Source organism: Girardinichthys multiradiatus, chromosome 2 (genome assembly GCF_021462225.1).
Source record: "Girardinichthys multiradiatus isolate DD_20200921_A chromosome 2, DD_fGirMul_XY1, whole genome shotgun sequence".
Lineage (NCBI taxonomy): Eukaryota > Metazoa > Chordata > Actinopteri > Cyprinodontiformes > Goodeidae > Girardinichthys > Girardinichthys multiradiatus.
The window spans coordinates 42,178,443-42,201,507 of record NC_061795.1 but is presented as its reverse complement, the minus strand read 5'-3'; the positions used below and the strand labels follow the sequence as shown (position 1 = coordinate 42,201,507).

At 37.6% G+C, this 23,065-nt stretch overlaps 1 protein-coding gene across 1 annotated transcript; it reads right to left on the bottom strand.

Moving 5' to 3' along the window:
* Positions 1-784: 784 nt before the first annotated feature.
* On the bottom strand, positions 785-21,680 carry slc12a3 (solute carrier family 12 member 3). Its single transcript, XM_047346201.1, has 26 exons — positions 21,350-21,680; positions 20,916-21,035; positions 17,480-17,555; positions 16,693-16,788; positions 16,461-16,600; positions 16,260-16,370; positions 12,240-12,351; positions 11,855-11,985; positions 11,604-11,688; positions 10,998-11,149; positions 10,427-10,534; positions 10,216-10,339; positions 9,611-9,712; positions 8,676-8,831; positions 8,481-8,580; positions 5,562-5,673; positions 5,299-5,436; positions 4,817-4,923; positions 4,650-4,732; positions 4,459-4,536; positions 4,269-4,367; positions 4,052-4,163; positions 3,065-3,151; positions 2,005-2,143; positions 1,846-1,913; positions 785-1,733 (listed from the first exon to the last, which is right to left on the bottom strand). Exons 1-26 carry the CDS (start codon positions 21,632-21,634, stop codon positions 1,592-1,594), a joined length of 3,063 nt encoding a protein of 1,020 aa, XP_047202157.1. The 5' UTR covers positions 21,635-21,680; the 3' UTR covers positions 785-1,591.
* Between the last annotated feature and the right edge of the window lie 1,385 nt (positions 21,681-23,065).

The following is a 23,065-nucleotide window of genomic DNA, read 5'->3' as shown; positions in this document are numbered from 1 at the left end:
ATTTGATGTGAAAGACCAGCACAAAGTAGCACATCATTCTGAAGCAAAAAGAAATGATACAATGTTTTCAATGTTATTACAAATGAAAACCTAAAAGGTTTGGGTTGTATTTGTATTCAGCTCCCCAGATTATTCCTTAATGGAACATATCACAGCTGGAAGTCTTCTGAGGAATGTCTCTACCAGTTTTGCACATCTAGAGAGACATTTTTCTCAATTTAACAGTGCTCAGTGAGAGGTTCAGAGCTTGGGGTACAGTTTTATACTCTAACCATGCTTTAAACATCTTCAAGATAATATTTGTTGATTATTGTTCTCTAACAAACATTTGAGCTCTTCACAGAACAGTTATAATCATACTTATATATTACACACAGGTTTGTACTTGTTAGGTCTCAGGACAGTTATTTCAATTCAATTCAATTCAATTCAAAAATACTTTATTAATCCCAAAGGGAAATTAAATGTTGTTGTAGCTCATATTATGTAGGTTTCTTCAAAGAGCCGTTGTAGATGCTGATGGCTGTGGGCAGGAAGGATCTCCTGTAGCGGTCTGTCTTACAGCAGATCTGAAGAAGCCTCTGACTGAAGACACTCTGTTGTTGTAGGACAGTCTCATGAAGAGGATGCTCAGGGTTCTCCATAATGTTCTTCATTTTATGAAGAATCTGTCTTTCCACAATGATCTCCAGAGGTTCCAGAGGAGTCCCCAGAACAGAGACAGCCTTTTTTATCAGCTTGTTCAGCTTTTTTAAGTTCCTGGTTCTGATGCTGCTTCCCCAGCAGATGATGGTAGAAGAGATCACACTTTCCACAACAGACTTATAGAAGATATGAAGCATCTTGCTGCAAACACCAAAGGACCTAAGCTTCCTCAAGAAGTACAGTCTGCTCTGTTCCTTCTTGTAGATTTGTAGTGGATTCTGATTTGGATTAAATGGGGGCTGGATACAAATGCACTCCACACTTTTCAGATACGTTTCTTTTCTCTCAGATTCTTTGTAAAAATAGTAAAAAAAAAAAAAACTTGTATCATTTTCCTTCTACGTCACAATCATGCACGGCTTTGTAATAGAAAATATAATATATAGTGTCAATTTTTGGCTGATGCAGTGAAAAAAGTTACAAAGGTAAGGCACATTAACTTAAGCATTAAGGTAGAAAAGGACCTTAATTTAGAATGTCATTTTATAGAATTATTATATTACTATGTTTAAATTCATTACACAATTAAGTTTGGAAAGCAAATCATTAGTATTTCTACCAAACTAATTTAGAATAACTCAAAAGGATGTTAAAAAGTAGAGCAGAGAGTAGATTGCCATATGCCACGCCTTTTTATTCTAAATCTCATTCATTTTAATATTTAATTAATTTGTTGTATTAAAAATAATAAAAAGGAAACAAATAATATAATTCTCTTTAACAATATATGAGATACATTTTTTTGTGATATTTCACCAATATCTTCATTATTGTGATGTTGACAATTGGAAAGACATTATTTTTAAAGATCCAATGTTTTTAAGATTTTAAGGCCCTGCAGTGGTTCATAATTTCATTGTTGAAACAATTTAATAACTGAAACGTTTTATTGGCAGTAGAAAGTAAGAACGCTCTCCTGGTTTCCTCTGACCATCAGTACCGGAGGTCTAAGATCGCGGGACAAGACATCAAGCCATGCCAAGTACAGAGAACTGGGACACACTCCTCTCCTCCCCACTGGCATGGTGCTGTTTGGAGACACAGTGAAGGACACATAATGGGACTTCTTTTCAGTTTCCAACAGTTTCATCCTCTATTTTGCAAGAAAGAAGCTGCAAAAGGAAGAATTTTTGTACTCACATCACAATCAGAGCTGCATCTCTGGAGTAATCCTGCAGCACCTCATTCAGACGGATCTGACGGAGGGACTGAAGTTCATACAAAGTGTTAATTTTAATGAAGTAGAACTGAGGGAACAATTGGGATAAATAAAATGTGAGTGATATGAATTTCTCTGACCTTAGCCATGTTCCTCTCTAAATCTTGGTGAGTGATCATCCAGGGTGCTTCCTGTTGTACTGCAGGATGAGAGTCCGAGTCCTGTTTGGGGTTTGGGTCCTGCTTAAAGCGACGGATTAGGCTCTCGAAATGATGGACACTGGAGAAAAGCACAAGTTACAGATTAGATTATGTGAAAAAAGACTGCATCAGTCAGTGTTTTTTTCCCTCCTGGTGGATGTACAGTCATGGAAAAAACAAAGTACACCCGTGAAGTTTTGCTTGTGGTATCACCTTTATCAATTTGAAGCAGTTGCTTTTTGTATGACTTTACCATTCTGTCGCATAGCTTTGCTTCAGTTCCATGAGATTTACAGACATTTATTTCAGCACAAGTCCCACTATAGAATTTCAATCAGATTGAGATCTGGACTTTGACTAGGTTATTACAACTCATTGATCTCTTTTTCTTTCTCAGCCACTCTGCTGCAGATTTGCAGCTGTGTTTAGGGTCATCGTCCTGTTGGTAACCTAGTTAGGGCCAAGCTTCAGCTCATGGAAAAGATGACCCCACATTTGACTCTTGAATAGTTCAATATGGAATACTTCTGCAATTCCAGCCTTTCTGTTGACAATATGAACACCTTACGGTGATTGCCAACTCAATTACTGCAAGGTGCCCAGGTCCTGCGACTACAAAACTAGCCCAAATCATTACCCCATCCTCCATCATGCTTGAAAGTTGATATTGGGTCTATATGGGTATATAGCAAAAAGCGGTAGAGGCTGAGATGGAGCTTCTAGATTTTTTAAAATGTCTCTTGACTATTCCATCTGTCTGATCTTGTGACAAATTTGCTGGAACACCTGATCCTGAAGTGACTGTCAATTTAGAAAACGATGAAATATTTTGAAATGGCCCCAACACCCATGCCAGATTGACAGACAGCAGCAAAAGGCTTTTCACACATATTTACCAAGAGTGCCAACAGATTTGTAGAGCACTGTAGATTGTACGGCTTCATAAAATATATATTATTAATGTTTATTTTGCACCATTCTAACAAACAAGCGGTCTTACTTCACAGGCTGAGGATTTTGGTAGATGTCAGTGAGCACTTCAACATCTTGGAAACCAAGACGAAACCTCTTGATGAGAGACAAAACCCTAGACACAAAATGGTAAAACAATTAAGAGACTCTTCTACTATGAATTTATTAAATAATATTAACAAAATGTGAAAGCATTAAAACTATTATAAATATTTAAAGTAATCAGATCACAATCTTACACAGCGAAAATGAACTTAAACAAGACTGGCCATGTTGTTTTTGATAAAGACAATGGTTTGGGTTATTATCTCAGTAATTGGTGTGCAGACATGCAATTTAGCTTTGAATTAATTAAGGCCATAAACATACAGTGAACAAATTTATACTGGAAAAAAACTTTCAAAAAAAGTTCCACATGTGTTTTGTCAAAATGCACAGCAAACTGGAGTTTTCTAAAACAATTAATGTTTTTATGAGACACCAAAATGTCAGTGTTGTGATTATGTCACCCTTAATTTTGTCAAAACCTGTTGTTTACATGCTTTGATTAGTGACAAAGAAAATATATAATGTAAAAAAGTTTCCTGCCAATCTCTATAAGCAGTTTTTTAATTTAGTTTTAATTTTGCAAGTTCAGGTCTCTTCAGAATGCCGAGGAGGGTTCCTTCCCAAGTGGGTTTAGCATCCATAAGTGGGCGTGGTTAACACCTTGAAATGTGATTGGCCCAAATCAAGAAGATAGGAAGTAGGTGGATAATATAGGACAGTTCAGAAACTATAGCTTACATTCAATAAGCAAATTTTATAGCACTTGTTTGAAAAGGCTTTGCTCAAAATAAAATGTTTTTATGTTGGTAATGTCATGGTATTTTAGTTGCATTAAATAGGATCTATACAAAACCTCTTCTTTAAAAAAATGTCTAACTTTTTATCCAAATTTTCTCCAGTCAAGGACATAAAGAAGAAATGAAAAAAGGTCTTAGTTAAAATTATAACAAGTTATTACTGCCCTTACTCCTCTTTCTGCTCCTCCTTTTTGTCTGTTTCTCCCCCAACAAACACTCGGACTTTACACCTTGCCCAGCGCTTCCTGCGGGTGAGCAGGTATGGTAGCAGCAGTGTCAGACCTAAGGGCAGAAAGAAAACCATGAGGGAACATGCTAAAAAAAAAAAAAATCAGAGCAGTAAGAGGTAAAGGTGGTGACTGGTGGAGACAGACATAATATTCCCACCTCCGTCATCAGACAGCCAGTAAACATCAATGGTCTTCTTCCCTTGTTTTTTCTGGAACGCGGTGGTGGGTTGTGGCTCAAGCTCAACAGTGACAGAAGCTGCAAACAATAACCATTGCAGATTCTAAAAATAGCGGAGATAGACCAGAAAAATGCATCCTTTGTTTGTTGTAATGTACACTGTACATACAGCGTGCGCTTGTTTGAATAAGGGAAATAGGAGAGATGGTGTTGATACTGTCCGGGCCCCCATCAAAACCTTGATTAACTGTGATAAGAAGATTAACACCAAACAAAGTGAGATTGGCTTAAGCACCTGGAGAAGTGAAGATTTTGTTTAAAATTTGAAAACTTTAAAATTTACTCTATTAATATTCTCACCGTGTGACTGAGATGGATTGGAGACTTCCAGGCCTTCTCTCATCCTCAGCACACACACTCCATATTGCAGGTCGAAGGCATCACTGAAGAGCACATAACATTGAATGAAACAAAGCTACATTTTGTCTTTGTTTGGAAAGACAAATGTGCTCACACATTTTACTCACTGTAGGATTTCTGTGTAGTTGTTTGCAGCCAGACATGAGTCAGAGCGCCAGTCTTTCTTAAAACCCATCAGCATAACGTTTGGCTTGATTCGACCCAATCCTGCCCCCTGGTGAGTAGTTAGCGACATGAACAGAGGGAAAGAAAACGTCCACATTAGTAAATCATGGCTAACTAAATGATTCTCACAGCAGGCAGGTCAAAACTGTGGGTAATTCTCAATCTAGCTTTTTTAGAATTATAAGGAACAAAAACATAGTTCAGAAGCAGATTATTATGAACACTTCAAAACATAAAACAAAAAAGAATAAAGCATGTTGTAGTTAGAATACTGACAGCATAATAGAAAAAAATAAATAGTCAATAAAATTGTAAGTACAACACTTTGGTGAATAAAAGGACATATTTCATTGGAGACAGGACTACATGTACTTCTTTTAAAACATGTTTTAGATGTTAGGGAGTTTACTGAGCTCTTTCTGACCTGAAGTAGCATGTTAACTCCACAACGTAGGTCTGAAGCCACAACTCCCCTGTAAAATGACCGTATCTTCCTTTGGTTCAACCAGGAGACATGACTGTTGCTGCTTGCCGTCTCTAAAACGGATGGGGAAGAACCATCCTGAAAATAGGGGAAGACAGGTAGTAATTTTTTTAATTGCAGAGCTAAACACTAAGAACATTAGCATGTACTATTTTTGCAGCATGAAAAAAATGTTTTATGTGGGTATTTTAATTTGTACACACAGTGACCACATTTCCACACATCATCAGACTGAGGTTCTTTGTGAAACAGTTGACAAGATCCACGAGAGCTGGACGACTGCTGGGAGGACCTGTGAGCACCAAACACTGGGGTCTGAAGGAAGCAAAGACAGATTTAGACAGGTTTAGTCCAGAGCCAGCATCAAAACATGGAAAAGACACTCTGCAGGTGAATTATTCTTTATTTAAACCTGTTTCTATTTTCAACATGGTATAAAGTATTAGTAATAAGGAACAAAACACAGAACAATCCTTCTTTAACTAATTACTTTGAGGCAGCATATCTGCAACAAAATGCCTTTTTATGGACTTATGACCAGTTCTGTATATAATCTGAATGCAGCAAAACAACTTAAACTAACAAAGAAACCTCCTCTTTGTCCATATCAGCCACCGATCTTAATCAAGGAAAAAGAGATCAGTTTAAGGGAAGGGAGAAGCAAATTAAGCTGCAGCTTAAAATCGTACAATGCAGCATTTACTTAAATGAAAGTTTTTGTAACGTTTTCCAAAATAAATAAACAACTTTAGGGACTCATTCTTGCAAGAATTTTAGAAAATGTTGCCATCTACATTGTCATGTCATGCAAATTGAAAAACATGATCTGAGCTTGTTTGGAGTGATTTTTCTATTTCTTTTATCCATATTTCATAATTCAAGCTGAAATTTAAATTGAATAAAGTCAGTCAGTCATTTTCTACCGCTTATTCCATAGTGGGTCGTGGGGAAGCTGGTGCCTATCTCCAGCAGTCTATGGGCAAGAGGCAGGGTACGCCCTGGACAGATCGCCAGTCCATCGCAGGGCAACACACAAACAACCATGCACACACTCATTCATACACCTAAGGGCAATTTAGAGAGACCAATTAACCTAACAGGCATGTCTTTGGACTGTGGGAGGAAGCCAGAGTACCCGGTGAGAACCCACGCATGCACGGGGAGAACATGCAAACTCCATGCAGAAAGAACCCCGGACGGGAATCGAACCCAGGACCTTCTTGCTGCAAGGCAACTGCGCCACCATGCAGCCCAATTGGATAAAGTGTTCTTACTTAATATCAAATTCTGAAAAGTTGGCCAAATCTTCATCAGATACAACCAAAATTTCAATTAATATTTATAGCAGCCTTATGTAAACATCTGAAAGCTCTGTTAAAGGAGGTTTACCAATAACGTAGCTCCTCAGGCAACAAGAAAGTGGGCTGGGCTGGGCTGTATTAAACTTCCAAAAGTGGAAAATTTGTTGGCACCCTTGGTAAAAATAAGTAAAAACTCTTAAAATAAATAAATCTTTTTTCAGCAACATAATCTTACACAGCAAAAATTGAAGAATCTCTAACCTATAATGTTATTACATTATTAAACTAGGAATAAAATCTCACTTTTTTTTTTACAAATAAATTACGAATAAAAGAGTAAAATTATTCCTACCCTTGCTGGTAATATACCACTCTGTTTTATTATTAGAAGAGCACTTAGTCTTCTTCTACAACATGTCACAAGGCTGGGGCATACAGAGAGAACGATCATTTGATTAAAATAATCTTTCTAGATCCTAGATCCTAAAGTCCTAGATCTTTCTTGTGCTTTCTTCTCTTCAGCTCACCACACAGGTTTTCCTATGAGTTTAGGTGTGGGGACTGATACCCATTGCTGTGTTTATTTGGCAGTATGCTTTGGATCACTATCCTGCTGAATGGCCTTGTGACAAAACATTTTCCGCTTTCTGGCAGAGTTCCTGTGATTCATTAAAAAAACCTGATAATTCAGGAAAACCCAGAGCAAAGAGCAGGAACTTAACAACTTAACAACTTACTACTTCACTCAGAGGCTTCTTCAGATAATGGCTTCTGCCACCAAGCCTTCTCCTTCTATAACAACTCTTTAAAGGAGCTAATCGAAGCTCCTCCGATGTCTAATGTCCCTATGAAGTAATTTTGAAATTAATTTTATATTTGATTTTTTTTGTATTTAAAATGTCTTGGTATTTCAAATTGTTCATAATATCATGCACTCAAACAAGGTTTCCAAACAACGTCTCCTTTGGAAAAGAACCTAAAGCACATTCATACTTTGTTTTGCACCAAACCCACATGGAGTATTTGTTTCCTAAAAGCCAAGTCTTAGTCTCATCAGACCAAAGTAACCAGGTTCAGTTAAAGTGCCTGCAGAGTTGAGCAAACTCTGTCAGAAAATGCGTCTTCTGGTAAGACTCCCAAACAACCAATTACCCCGTGATACCAGTCATTTCTGCAGTTCTCTAACAATAAGCTATGATCATTTTTACTTTCTTAGCTATCATCCTCAGTGTGTTTGGTAGCAAGATAATTGTCCAGCCTACTGGCCTGTAACTTAAAGTAATGGGACTCTATGTAACATCATATTTATACCTCTAGAAAACAAAAAAGGAACAGATTACTAATCAGAAGTTCCTAAAAACCTTTAAAGATTAAGTATAAATGAAAGAAATTGTCCTGTTACATTTATTTTAAACATTTACTGACAATTGTGCCACTTATTTAATTAAAAAATATCACTTTCTAATGAAAAAATATCATGAAACTAGAATATAAGAAGAATTTATTTTAAGGCTTTTTACTGATCTTTACCAGGGATGCCTACAAATAGAAGCCCTCGTTTTCCAACACTGGCTTAGCTTGCAAAGAAACTTGTGTTAAGTTATACTGAAATTTTGTTAATACCAGGTTCTAACTACAAGTAGGATGGAGACATCTGTGCTTGGCAAATTAATTTAAAAATTAAATCAGTTAACCTCAAAATCATTAACTAAATTAATTATTGTTTCAAGCAGCACTCTTATGATATAAAAACATAAAAACAACTTAAACTTCTAGATTTTATTTTAGGTTAATGCTGCCAAACCTAAATATACTACTAACCTGTAGTTTTTGACATGGTCCTCCACAAGGTTTAGGCCCACACAATGATTCAAAGCCATATTGTAAGAGCTTGCTTGCACCGATGAGCCCCAGTTCACATCTAAACCGTGCAAAGAATATGAATGAAACCCCAACATGGCACTATGATACACTTTTTACGTGAGTTTATTTTTGGGGGGCAGTGGTTCAGGTTACCTGGCTTTTTGTACAGTGTATATCCCAAGAAGAATATGACAACACCAATTGCAATAAGAGCCGCCCACCAGGTCAGCAGGAACATGATCACCACACAGACCACAGAACACATCAGCGACAGCCACTTACTGTAGAATCTGAAGGACGGACGCCAACCTGAAAATGTACATAGATGTTAACCCAACACACAAACTTCAATCAATGGGAGAATGTCTTGTTGGTCCATAGAATATTTTGCCAAAGGACTTGGGTATCATCAAAATGTTTTTGTGAAATATGAGACAGGCAATTTGTTTTTTAGGTCAGTAGTTATTGACCTTAACAAATGCCTGAAGAACCGTAGATGCTGTTATGGGTTCCATGACTTCATAGATGAGTTGTCATTATGCTCTTTTAAAAGTTCCTCCGTTCCATGTTTTTGTCATTTATAGATAATGTAATATAATAATAACTCTCACTGTGGTTCAGTGAAGACCTAGAGCCCTAGAAATGGCTTTGTAGTTTTTTCCAGACTTTTAGATGTAAAGAATTTTGTTTCTCATCTGTTCTTGAATGTTATTAGATTGGGTCATCATATATTGCTTTTTGAGATCTTTTAGCCCACTTCTGGTTGCCAGATAGGTTCTATTTAATTAATTATTGTTAATATTATTTAAGCAAGACCCGATTATGGCTGGTGAAAACGAAGAAAGAAAATTAGTCACTTACAATTTACTCCCTATTGAACAAGAGAGGGCTCATATATTTTATCTCATTATATTTTCACAGAGGGCCAGGTGGCTTTAATAGCTTATTTTCCCTTAATAACCTAAATCATTATTTCAAAACCCCATTTTGTATTTAAGGTTACCTAAATCTAATGTAAATAATTTTTTGATGATATGAAAAAATTAAAAACAAATAAAATCTAATAGTGCAAATACATTCTGACCTACCTGGTGAATTGGTGATCGAAGCATGGAAGCAGCTGAAATTGATCAAAGCGTAGGAGCAGAGGTAGAAATTGGAGATAATCGGAGCGATGGCGTTCAACTCGGCTGGTGACAGATAGGAAAGAGAAAATAATGCTGTCTGTCATGAGTTTCTCTTTATCGTGGGACAAAAATGGGTTTCCTGTTTCTTTTTTTTTACAATGAAACTCTCCCAACTTGTAAATACTTTTAAGGCGGTGCTACAGAAAGAATTAAATTAGATTAGAGAACAGCAAATACTTGAGGCATCTGCATCATAAATTTGATGAAATGATAATCACTATCAATGATAATAAACATGCTAAATATATTAACATAAAATGAAAAAATCCTTTCAGTTACTTCAGTTACTAAGAACTTAAACTTTATTTGAAACCAAATATATTTTAGCTATCATTGCTGTTTTGCTTATTCCTTTGTAATAAACTTCAGGATTTTATTATGAGGTCCTAAAATATATGTTCCATAAAGTAAGATCACTAAAAAGTTGCTAAATGTTAACACATCGTACTGAACATGCTGTAAGATCTGGTCAGAAATTACAGTACACATTTACCTTGATGACTCACCAATAATAATAAAACAGGAGGCTATGATGTATGTCAGTAGGTAGGCTCTGAGAGGTTCATGGTTTTTACCATAACCTTTGCCAAAGAAGCCAATGAGAGGGTAAAGATGGTCCTTACAGAGACACTGTAACACAGAATATGGTAAAGAACACCAAACAAAATATTCACATCTGCTTCAGGTGTACTGGCGTTTGAGAAAATGTGTTTGCACCTGAAAGACTTTGGGAGCAGATACCAGGCATGCCAAAGCTGAGGACAGAGTTGCTCCAAATATACCAGCAGTGATCAGAGGGGCGAAGGCTGACACCATGCTTAGTGTCTAAACACAGAAAGGGTTTCATTTATTAAGCGCTCTTCTCTTTACCAAAATGTTGGATGAAAGAATAACGTACTGTACATGGTTTATAAAAAGTAAATTAGAACACCTTTTTTTACTAATCATCTTAACCTGTTGCAACCAATAGTTTAATTATAGTATTTGATTAAAATTAGATACCAGAACCGACTATGTTACAGTTACATCTTCACCATATGGTCTTCCTGCATAAATATACAATACATTGACAGGGGTATTTTACGCCACCATACCGCTGCCCTGCGCTAGATCTTCTCATTTCCGGTCTATCTCCTTTCATGTATCTAATATCTGATATTTCTTAGACATGCATATTGCTTTCCTTTTCTATTCTATTTAAGTAATGTCAACACAAAACAATACTAAGAAGCACTCATGGAATTTAGGGAAAGTGTAAAAGGCCATGACTGTTTGGGTTAGTACTGACCTGATAGTAGTTGCTGATGCCAAACGTGCAGGTTTTATTGTTAATACACTCTGAGAAGTCCCATCCATACTGACATGATACACCATCGCAGGACTCAGCTGCTGATAATGTGTCGTTAATTGAGCCGGAGGCATCCCTAATCACACAGGATGCTGGATAAACGTTAACACAGAAAGGAGAAATTCCAGGTTTTACAACTATTAATAAATCCTTAAAAAGGAAAAAAACAGAAAATAGATACATTGCTCTGGCTGGTGGTGTATTTTTAAATGTAGAAAGCATCAACCCATCCTTTTTATAGTTTTTATATATTCCTGATCTGTTGAATCTATCTTTTCATCCATCCATCTTTTCATCCATCCATCTTTTCATCCATCCATCTTTTCATCCATCCATCTTTTCATCCATCCATCTTTTCATCCATCCATCCATCCATCCATCCATCCATCCATCTTAGTATAGATGTCACAAAATAAACTTGGGTTTTACTTGCTATAGATACAGTTTTTTGCTGTGATTAGTCACTTTATTTTAAATGCACAGTGAAAGGTTTTAGTGAACAGTGGGAAAGTATAATTGTATGCATATTTGCAGCATGAGCTTTACCGACGGTGGCAGAGATGATGAGGTAGGAAAAGGTAGTCCAGAATATCGCCATTAGTGTCCCTCGAGGAATAGCTATTGTTGGATTCTGGGATGGAAGACACAAGGGATATAAAAAGTAAACTGTTTTTAACTTTTCAGACTGCCAACCACATGTCAATAATAACTTACATATGTGTATCTGGGAGGCAGACATTTTTCCCCAATGCACTGCCGAAATAAAAGAAAGAGGAGAGACAAATACACTAACATACTTTTAGATCTCCAGAGATGTTTGCTCCAGCCAGGATACCCGTAGCAGATGGGAAGAAAATAGAGAACATGCCAAAAAAACTGCCTTCTGGGCCCCGCCAGTCGGGTACAAAATTGGCAGCAAAAATGGCAGCTGTTGAAGGTGAAATAGTAATGTTACAGGATAACTGGGACAAGGAGAGACTCTTATTAACAATTTAGATTAGTCTTTTCAATAAAAGTATTTTATATGTTGTTAACCTGCTTTCAGAGGTGCTTAAATTGATCTTTTGTTTTTTGATAATCAGAAAGTTTCTTTTGTAAAACATGTAAAACAGTGCATGGGCATCCAAAACTAAGCTAGAACTTAGATCCAATAAACATAAGTGGGTTTAAAAAAATAGTTACCTCGGTAGCTAAAGAATCCTTTGGCTTGTTTCTCCACTGAAGCAGGTATAATGGTTCCAACAATGTAACTGACAAATGACACCATGATGACAAAGAAAAACAAAATCTGGGCCTGTGGAAGGCACATTACAAAGTACTGTAAGTCTGCAATGACATTTTAAGGGAATATTGCTCAAGAACATTTATTGAATAAAACTGGCTTATTACAACATTCCGAAAGAAATTATTTATTGCTTTTTAAGCAAAGGACTATTTGCAGCTCAAGTGTGCAAAAAGACATAGTTTACATGATATGGACATGTTTTAAATTTATTCACAAAATAACCTTTAATGTAGCACCTAATAATGCTGATGAAACGACATCCCCAGAAACATCTACAATGACTACAACTAACTACAGGAATTATTGTTCAAACTGGTTCCCTAAAAGCAAAAAAACAAAAAACAAAAAAGGGATCATAAATAACACAGTGACTTTTAGAGAAATAGCTCATGGTGTCACAGTGTGTGTTTTTGGTTGGTATTTGTTTACGTTTAGCCAGGTGTTTTTCTGTTCTAAGTATGGTTAAGTCTTGAGTCCTCGTTTCTGGTGTTTTATCTTCTAGGTTCTGTTCCTTTTACTGTGTTAGTTGTGTTCCTACATCTGTTATCTTCCTGTGTTCTGGTTCCTTTGGTTTGTTTACTGTTTGTCTTGTCAGGCTCCTCATGTTCTTGTTTATCCCTATCTGGTTCACCTGCCCCTCTGTCTTCCAGCACACCTGTGTCTGTTTTCCCTGATTACCTGCCCTATTGTTCATGTCCACCTTCGTCTGTATTTAAGCTCGTCTTTGTCCTTTGTTCCACGTGGTGTCGTTAGTCTATTTAGTCTGTCTGTTATAGTTACGCTGCGACCCAGAAACCAGGACTGTTTATTCATGAACTTTGTTACCTGAATCTCCTGTTAAGCCTGCACCGGCATTTGTAAGTTGGCTCTCCTTATTAAAAGAGTGATTATCTCATCAACTGTCTTTGCTCATCCTGCACCTCTGGTCCACCACTAAATTGAAATATGATACATGGTGGTTTTAAACTTCCACCCTTTCTCACTTCTTGCAATGGCAAGCTGCTTTAAAGTGTGACCAAGAGTTTTTATGTCAGAGGTGTTAAAAAGTAGTTTTCCCAAGTCCAAGTAAAGTCTCAAGCCCTTGATGAGATGTTCCGAACAACATCTCAAGTGGCCATAAACAGCACTACAGGTCCTTCTCAAACAATTAGCATATTGTGATAAAGTTCATTATTTTCCATAATGTCATGATGAAAATTTAACATTCATATATTTTAGATTCATTGCACACTAACTGAAATATTTCAGGTCTTTTATTGTCTTAATACGGATGATTTTGGCATACAGCTCATGAAAACCCAAAATTCCTATCTCACAAAATTAGCATATCATTAAAAGGGTCTCTAAACGAGCTATGAACCTAATCATCTGAATCAACGAGTTAACTCTAAACACCTGCAAAAGATTCCTGAGGCCTTTAAAACTCCCAGCCTGGTTCATCACTCAAAACCCCAATCATGGGTAAGACTGCCGACCTGACTGCTGTCCAGAAGGCCACTATTGACACCCTCAAGCAAGAGGGTAAGACACAGAAAGAAATGTCTGAACGAATAGGCTGTTCCCAGAGTGCTGTATCAAGGCACCTCAGTGGGAAGTCTGTGGGAAGGAAAAAGTGTGGCAGAAAACACTGCACAACGAGAAGAGGTGACCGGACCCTGAGGAAGATTGTGGAGAAGGGCTGATTCCGGAACTTGGGGGACCTGCGGAAACAGTGGACTGAGTCTGGAGTAGAAACATCCAGAGCCACCGTGCACAGGCGTGTGCAGGAAATGGGCTACAGGTGCCGCATTCCCCAGACCTGGGCTACAGAGAAGCAGCACTGGACTGTTGCTCAGTGGTCCAAAGTACTTTTTTCGGATGAAAGCAAATTCTGCATGTCATTCGGAAATCAAGGTGCCAGAGTCTGGAGGAAGATTGGGGAGAAGGAAATGCCAAAATGCCAGAAGTCCAGTGTCAAGTACCCACAGTCAGTGATGGTCTGGGGTGCCGTGTCAGCTGCTGGTGTTGGTCCACTGTGTTTTATCAAGGGCAGGGTCAATGCAGCTAGCTATCAGGAGATTTTGGAGCACTTCATGCTTCCATCTGCTGAAAAGCTTTATGGAGATGAAGATTTCATTTTTCAGCACGACCTGGCACCTGCTCACAGTGCCAAAACCACTGGTAAATGGTTTACTGACCATGGTATCACTGTGCTCAATTGGCCTGCCAACTCTCCTGACCTGAACCCCATAGAGAATCTGTGGGATATTGTGAAGAGAACGTTGAGAGACTCAAGACCCAACACTCTGGATGAGCTAAAGGCCGCTATCGAAGCATCCTGGGCCTCCATAAGACCTCAGCAGTGCCACAGGCTGATTGCCTCCATGCCACGCCGCATCGAAGCAATCATTTCTGCAAAAGGATTCCCGACCAAGTATTGAGTGCATAACTGTACATGATTATTTGAAGATTGACGTTTTTTGTATTAAAAACACTTTTCTTTTATTGGTTGGATGAAATATGCAAATGACTGACTGACTGACGGACTGAATGAAATGCAATCCCACATTGACGTATGAATCTGTCCTATTGTCATCATTGTCTATGTGTTCAGTGAAGAACTGAAATAAATCTAGAGGGGTGACAAAAATGTTTTGAATAAATGAAACAACTGATTAAGCAAAAAGAAGGAAAACAGGCACCCAAACATAATTTTTTTCTGTTCCTATCTTTTAGCGACAAGTTCTGAAGCGTTATTTAAGGTGTTCTTGCAGCGCTATTCCAACTCCAGCTGCTAAAAGGTGCATGTTGTGTTGGTGGCATAACTTGTGGGCAAACAAAGGGGGAGTCAACCATGTTGAAATGCTAACAGAAGCTCATCTGTTCTGTGCTGCAACTCAGTAAATGTCTTTTATTGCACACATAAATTGTTGACTTTCAAGAGTTGAACAGATTATCTGTTCTGGAGTCAACTAATCTGTTAAATGATGTAGTTTTTGACGAGCATGTTGAACAAAACGGTGCTTATTGCTTTGTGCTAATTTTGCTAAATTAGTTCAGACCTTCTGTTTATGTAATCTCTGATTTTGTCTTCAAACAGGCAGCCTACTGGGGAATACAATGGAAACCAGTAGTTACAAATAAAAACTAAGCATTTACAGCATTCATAACTACAAATTTGTACAAGTTTATGTTGTCATTTAGTGTTGAATCATGTTCTGCAATAGGCTATAAAGAAATTAGATTAACATGTGACCACATATGCATCCCATCCTATCATATGTGAATGATAGGGGACACACACACACACATAACACATAGATAAACATGATCCAAATCCACATGGATAGATGTGCTTTTTCATATGACTCACATATTTTCACATGTGGAATTTCTAGTATGCCATGTAAATTTTACATGTGGTTACATGTGAAATATATGGTATTTTTCTAGAAGGGAGTGTTTAAAACAAATGCAGTAAATACATTTAAATTTATAGGAGATATTTCAATAGGGGTCAACTTTTAATAATGGAACATGCAAAAACCAGAAGCTGGATGGAGGGATGGACAAAGGATATTGTTATTGTTTAAATAATGAAATAGGGAAAAAAGTCTGGAATTAGGCTATAATTTTGTTCAGACTTTTTTCTTTTTCCTTATGTATCCAGACCCAGAATGTTCTGTAGTCAAACCTCATGCTTCCACATTTCTACCAATTAATGAGCCCTTTATTTGTCACAAATTAGAACAATAATCTTTTTTTTTGTGACTTTGAATTTTGATTTTACAGCTTGGAATGTGGCATAATGTATTGTGCTAGTAGCAGAATCACTACTAGTATACACTACAGAGTCCTAGTAAATACCTTAAAATTTTTTAATTCCCACCCATTTGTTTAAAGCACAATGACAACCACGTGCTTTATATTGATCTGACCTTTGATTCCCACTCCATGCCAGCCATCGAAATTGCCAGCAGACATGTTATGGTGAGGATCCCAATGATACGGATGTCATTGGTTCTGTCCACCATGACAGCTCCATGTTCCTGAAGAAGCGGTACATACAAACATTCTGTTTACTTTATCGCGTCACTGTAAAAACTGATTCGCACGTGCATATGGCATTTCCTTCTTACCCGCATGAGGTCTGTGACTGTCTCAGCAAAGCCAACAGTGTGCATTGCCACAGCTACAGCATTGGCAAAGGCAAAGATCAAACCAATAGAACCACCTAGCTCTGGGCCGAGGCTGCGACTTATCAGGAAGTATGTACCACCTGGGGATATGAGGGGAAACAATTTGAGCTGGTTATTAGTTTGGGGCATTTTGTTCAAACAGGTTGTTCTTTAAGTAAGAGATTCAACACACCTCCTTTGACTTTTCCATTGGTGGCTATGGCTGAGGTTGAGAGACCAGTGATCCCAGTGATAGTAGATGATATCAAAATGATAAGCCAGGTCAGCCCTGTCAGGAGTAGGAAGCAGTCTGAGCAAAGTTTCAATGCACCCACTGACAAATACTGTTAAACTGGGTCCAATTTGAATACAATTTGGTACACATGCAGGTCAGTAATGTTAATTATTTGATTTGCAAGGAACAGGCACATCTGGACTAGACAATGGTGGTACAAACAACGGCGGGAGCATGCAACAGTCATTCAAAACAATATTTAAGGGTCCTAGTACACAAAAAAATGCCTTTTAGATGTGTTTGATAGCATTGCCAGCACTTGATGGAGTTGTGGGTTTGCATTATGATTGGTTGCATTTTGCAGTTTCTCAACATGTGGGATATACTCTTTTCCACAAGCAATTCTTGATACAGCCATCCAGTTGCATATAAACTCAAAATGTTTCATCGTGACAAGTGGTGTCAATGCTATCTAACACATCTACGAGAGATTCTCTGTGTTTCAGGACCCTCACTTACATTGATTAATTATTGGGAGTCTTTTATCTGCCTTACACAATTGCTGTACCTTTAATTTTATCTTTGCCATCCCCATGATTTATTTAAATTAAATTATGCTTAAAATCAGACATTGGGTTCTCGGCTTTGTGTAGAGCTGTTTTGTTAGTAACGGTATATGATTTGTTTTCTACAGCAGAATAAACACATGAAAATGTTTATGCCAATAATGTTTTTTTAGACATACCAATGCCAGCCTGAGCTGTGATCCAAGACAGCCTCAGGTACAAGATCACCCCCCAGATGTTTAACATGCAGCGAATCTGTGTACAAACAAGCAGGATGTTTGCAACTATTAGGAGGGAGTTCATGAAAAAAGTTTAATATTACCACTGGCATCAGAAATGAAATTCATAAATGAATGTTCTTCATTGTGATTTTCCTAAAATTGTAATGGTCTGTATTTTAGCAAAAGGTTGTCACAATAGGCCACCAATTAACTATTCAAAAACCCAACAAGAAACAGAAAAGCCTCAGGGAAACATTTGAAAAAATTAGAAACGAAACACTGAGGGACACTCAAAGTACGTGCAGTATAATCAGAAAACAAAAAAATGGTAAGCAAAATTCTTTACACTTATTAAAATGTTACAAATTGGAAACTTTCTTGCATTTAATGTTAATTGCATCTTGTAACACTATTTTAGCTTCAGAGGTGTCGTATATCAATCTAATTAAACTGTAGAGGTTATTTTAATAGGACCATTTTGTACCTCAAGAAGTACAAAAGTAAAAACAAGTTCTGCAGGTGCCTGCTAATGACTTGTTAATGTAAATGGGAAATGTTTAAAAAATGAAGGACACCAGCCCTCAAAGACAAGATCTGCGTGCCTAGGACTCACGCCATACATAGCACTTTAATTCAATGACAAATGCAGTTTCATTTAAATTCTTTATTTCTGCATAAAACTTCCTTAAGTAGACTGGAGAAAGAGACAGATGTAACAAATCTTCAACACAGCCTTTTGATATTGCATTAGGGTTGCTGCTTATCTGCTTTAAGATGTAGCAACTGGACAACTATGTAACTGTATGTACCATAAAGTTACTGAGTGCTGCAATTTTACAAGTAGTCACATTGTAAATCCCATCTGGAAAATTTTTAAAGGGTTTGTTTAAAAAGAAAACACTTGATACCAAGTAAAGAGACCTTCTGATGTAACAGTAGTTTCTCTGTACACAAGAAATCTACTGTGAAATATAATATAATTAACTTTTACTGTCCCTCGGCGGGAACATTTTGCTTTTATAGGTTATAAACATAATAGGGCTATAGATACTGTTAAATAAAAACATTTTGTTTTAAATAACTTAATTTTTATAACACATTTTTTTATTGTTTTGGAACCAAAGGGAAACATTACACTATAAATCGTAACATTCCTACATCATACAGTTTCCCGGGAACACCCCGCACCCAAACTCCCCTAACAATAATCATAACAGGTCACTGTTACCTTTATAACCACCAGATAACACATAATTATTCGAGCCAGGACATTGGTTAAAAAGAAATGTAAACCTCTTAAGACATACTTAAATATTAAATTACGATGAGCAAATTTTGGATTGTTGAGTAAGTTTTGTCAGTTTTGACAATGTGCTTATTACCTTGCACCAAAAAAAGAATACTTCAGCGCATTTCCACAATAAGAGCATTAAAGTTCCTATAGTAGTGGATAAGCAGAATGTACAATTTGGGTGACGGGCTTGTTTCATCATGAACCTTTTTCTGTGGAGGTAAATTCATGCAATGACATAAACTGAAATGGATAAATTGATGGTTGGGGTTTTTTGATGATCTGACAATATTAGCCCAGGTTGTATTCCAGTATATATTTCCACATCTGTCATCCATGTCTTTCTGCCATTCTTTAATAGACTAATCTAATAATTTTAAATGCCCCAGCATATTCAAATAAAAAAGGAGACTATTCTTTTATGTGAGTTTTGTACTAACTTTACAACTGGATGTAATTTTAAATTACTTCCCCAATGGATATTGTTGTATTTAAGAGATGAGGGTAATCTGAAAATATAAACTACAGATTATTTAGGGACTCTTTAGCAAGCATCCTGAAAAATAAGTATTGAATCTGTTCCATATAAATCGTCAAGTACATGAATGGTACTCTGTGCCCATCGTCCTCTTGTGAAAGGAGAAGTCCCAGTTAACATATTACACATTATGCCATAACGCAGAGTGCTTGAACCAATTTGTTACAGTAGATACCTTTCCACTATTCTAAAAGTGTTCAATAAATATAAAATAATGATTCTTTGTCGCAATGAGCAATGAAACTCTAGAGAAAAGAAAATCTTGTAGTCTTCTCATGTGCTGTAAACAACCAATGACACTGCTTGGAATTCGGGACCCCCTAACCCTCTTCTATCTTGGGTACCCGTGTTGGAATTTAGGAAATTTAAGGCTGATTTTAAAGCCCTAAAGCTTGCCAAAAATACCAATAACCTTTAATTTGGAGGTATAGATGACCGAACGTCCAACATATATACTAATGTGTCATCTGCATATAATGAAATATGATGTTTTGTACACCCTATAGTGTTTTAAATAACTTTAAATTTGACAGTGACGAGTCTGCATACAGACAGGAGGTGGATCGGCTGGTCCACTGGGGTGCTTAGAATCACCTGGAACTAAACCCGTTAAAGACAGTGGAGATGACGGTGGATCTCCAGAGAATATCCCCTAAATTGCCTCCCCTCACCATCCTCAACAACATTGTCGACTGTGGATCAGATGTTCAGAAAAAAAATAAAAACACTGTTCGGAAGAAGGCCCAGCAAAGACTGTGCTCCCTATGGCCACTCAAGAAGTAAAACCTCCTGCAGGAGCTGCTGGTCATCTTCGGCACTGCCATTATTCAGTCTGTTTTATGTTCATCGGTCACTGTGTGCTTTGGCTCATCTACAAAGCAGGACAGGTGCAAACTGCAACAAACAATTAGATCTACAGAGAGGATCATGTGGGCTTACCTTCCATCCATTTACAGGTCTAGGGTTAGGAAAAGGGCAGCTAACATATCTGCAGATGTTAGTGGTCTACACATCCTGGACACAAACTGTTTAGACTTTTACCATCAGGGGAGCACTACAGAGCGCTAATGGCAAAAACCATTTGCCACATAGCCAGTTTCTAGCCCCAGGCTGTCTCTCTGATAAACACAATGCAAAGCTTACAGCCAGAGTAGTTACCTATTCTTCTGAAAACAAATAAGCATATTTGCACTGTCACAACATGCTTTCCATCTTGTATATACATTGAAAAAAAAGACACGCACAGTTGTAGATGCTGCGCCTTGTCCTTATTTGTTTTTACACATTGTGGTTGTTGTTTGAACTGATGTTGACATAGGATGTGAGTGATGGAAACCAAAGTAAAAAAAAAAAGTGTAACAGTAAAAACTGTCAACTTAATTTGTCTTTGTTATTTGTTGTTTTCTAATGATTCCAGAAGTAATTTATGCTTTGGAGGGCTCAAATTTTTTGTTGCATTCCTGCTCGTTTAAAATCTGATAGAATTTGCTCAAACGTCTTATTCCCATTGAAACATTGCAGATACACACCTTTTTATTATTTTTTTCCATCATAACTGTACCTACCATCACCCCCTGTACCCAGCCAAAGCGAGTAGGTTCAGGTGGCGGCTCTTTTTGCTCCTCCTCGTCTTCCTCAGACGTATCTCCCTCCATCTCCTCATACATGGGAGGTTTGGAGTCATCCTAGTCAAACAAAGCTTTGTTAAGTCAGTTGCACTGATAATTAGAGTTATAGGAATGTATATTTTAGAAAGAAAATCTAGTAAACTGATGCAGCATGATAGGATAAGACAACGGCCATACTCTACTTTTTAAAGTAAGTTTTTTTTAAAGTAGTAATTGAATTAAACATAACTAGAACTTGCCTCTTAAAACAACCTGGAATATAACCAGTGTACTATGAGTCAACAAGCTGGCAGAAATAATATATTATGTTATACATATGTAAGGATTTTAGATGTGTATTTTTCCTTTGTAAAAGGGTAGAGATTCCTTACCTCAGGATTGCCATGCAGTTGGTATAGAGATGGCCTGAAGCGTCTTCGCCGACCCCACACTTGAGTGTTTGCGTAGAAATCGTAGTGTGGCGGGGCATCTAGAGTCTCGTAGCCAGTCAGAGCACCAGATGCATGGGATGTTACGCTGCTGCCATCACCGTAACACTGATAATAATCAGACTCATCAAACCCCTCAGAGGGTGCTTTACCATTAAGTACTGACAGTGGAAGGTTAGGTCTGTATGCAGACAATTTAACATTGTCATTAGCAGCTGGAAGCTCCATTCAAAATGTCACAGAGATCTTGCCACAGTTTTGGTAATAAAACAAGTATTTCCTTCACATACAGCAGTCAGTGAGTCAATGAAGGTGATTCTGGAGTTTGAGCACCATCGGGTAGGCTTTATTACGAGGGCTGGGTTTAAAATTTACCTCAAAGTAGCAATGCAGGAAGAGCCTGAAGCCATATAAGATGTTCACTTGTTCAGTGGAAAGTCAAACAAGACTCATTTCAGGAATAATTAAACCTGACAAAAACAGTTTCACATTGAAGGGGTCAGCCAAGAAATCCTTTAAGACTTAACAGAGCCTGATATTCAATTTAAAAATAATTCACCAATATGTTTTCTAAAGATTTTCATTTACTTTTACATAAGTGTAATCATAGAATTAGGTAAATAAAATTACAGCCTTTTCATGAAATTTCATGGTTTCCCTCCCTTGTTATGTCATTGCAGTTATTAATGAATAATCTCCTGTGTGACATTTGTCTGGTCAGAAGGTTAGTTGTAAATAGCATAATTACGCTCGCACCAACCAACCTGAACAATAACCTTGACTGAGACCAAACAAGGTTGTTAACAGAGCATGAAAGAGGCCCAAATTTCCCTAAATATTCATGATTGACAAAACGTGGTCGGACTAATGAGGCTGAAATCTTTAATACAAAAGAATTGAATGTTTTAGTAGATAAAATGTCAATTTAATATTTTAGTTTTTTGCTTATTTGTGGAAAGCTGTACCCAAAAACAAGCATAGTGGTCTGCCTACTAGGAGGTTGTCAGTTCAGCCTTCCAAACCAGATGTCCAAATGTCTTTGAGCAAGATGCTGAGTCCAGAGGTGCTGCCAGTCGTTGAAATGGTGTAAAAGTAAATAGGTAATGTGACTTGTAGAGTGAAAACACTTTTAGTAGTTCATAAAAAAATTCTAAATATTAATATGATATATTCTAATTAGAACCTTTGTTTTACAATGAACCAGTTATCTTATCAGTGGAAAAAGGATTGGGTGGCAGTGAAAGGGAAAGACCTCGTCAACCCGATTCTCAGATGCTTAAACTGGCTCTAGGGACGTGGACAGACTTTGACTTTGTTCTCCACCTCTACTGTCAATACTGCCACCCTTAGCTGTGGCCGGAAGGTCTGTTGTGCTTGTAGCAGTGGCAATCTCCACATCAGCACTAAGGGATGCCGTCAAGAAGAACAAGAAGGAATCCTATGAATTCTGGTTGGCTTGTGGGACTCCTGAGGCAGCTGACAGGTAACATGATGCCAAGCATGCCACAGCTCGGTGGTAGCAGAAGGAAAAACCTGGGCCCAGGAGAAATGCGGTGAGGCCATGGAGAAGGACTAAAGGTTGGCCACAAAGCAATTCTGCCAAACTGGAGAGGGAGAGGGAAGCAGTGCTTCGTCAACACTGTTAAAGGGGAACTTGGG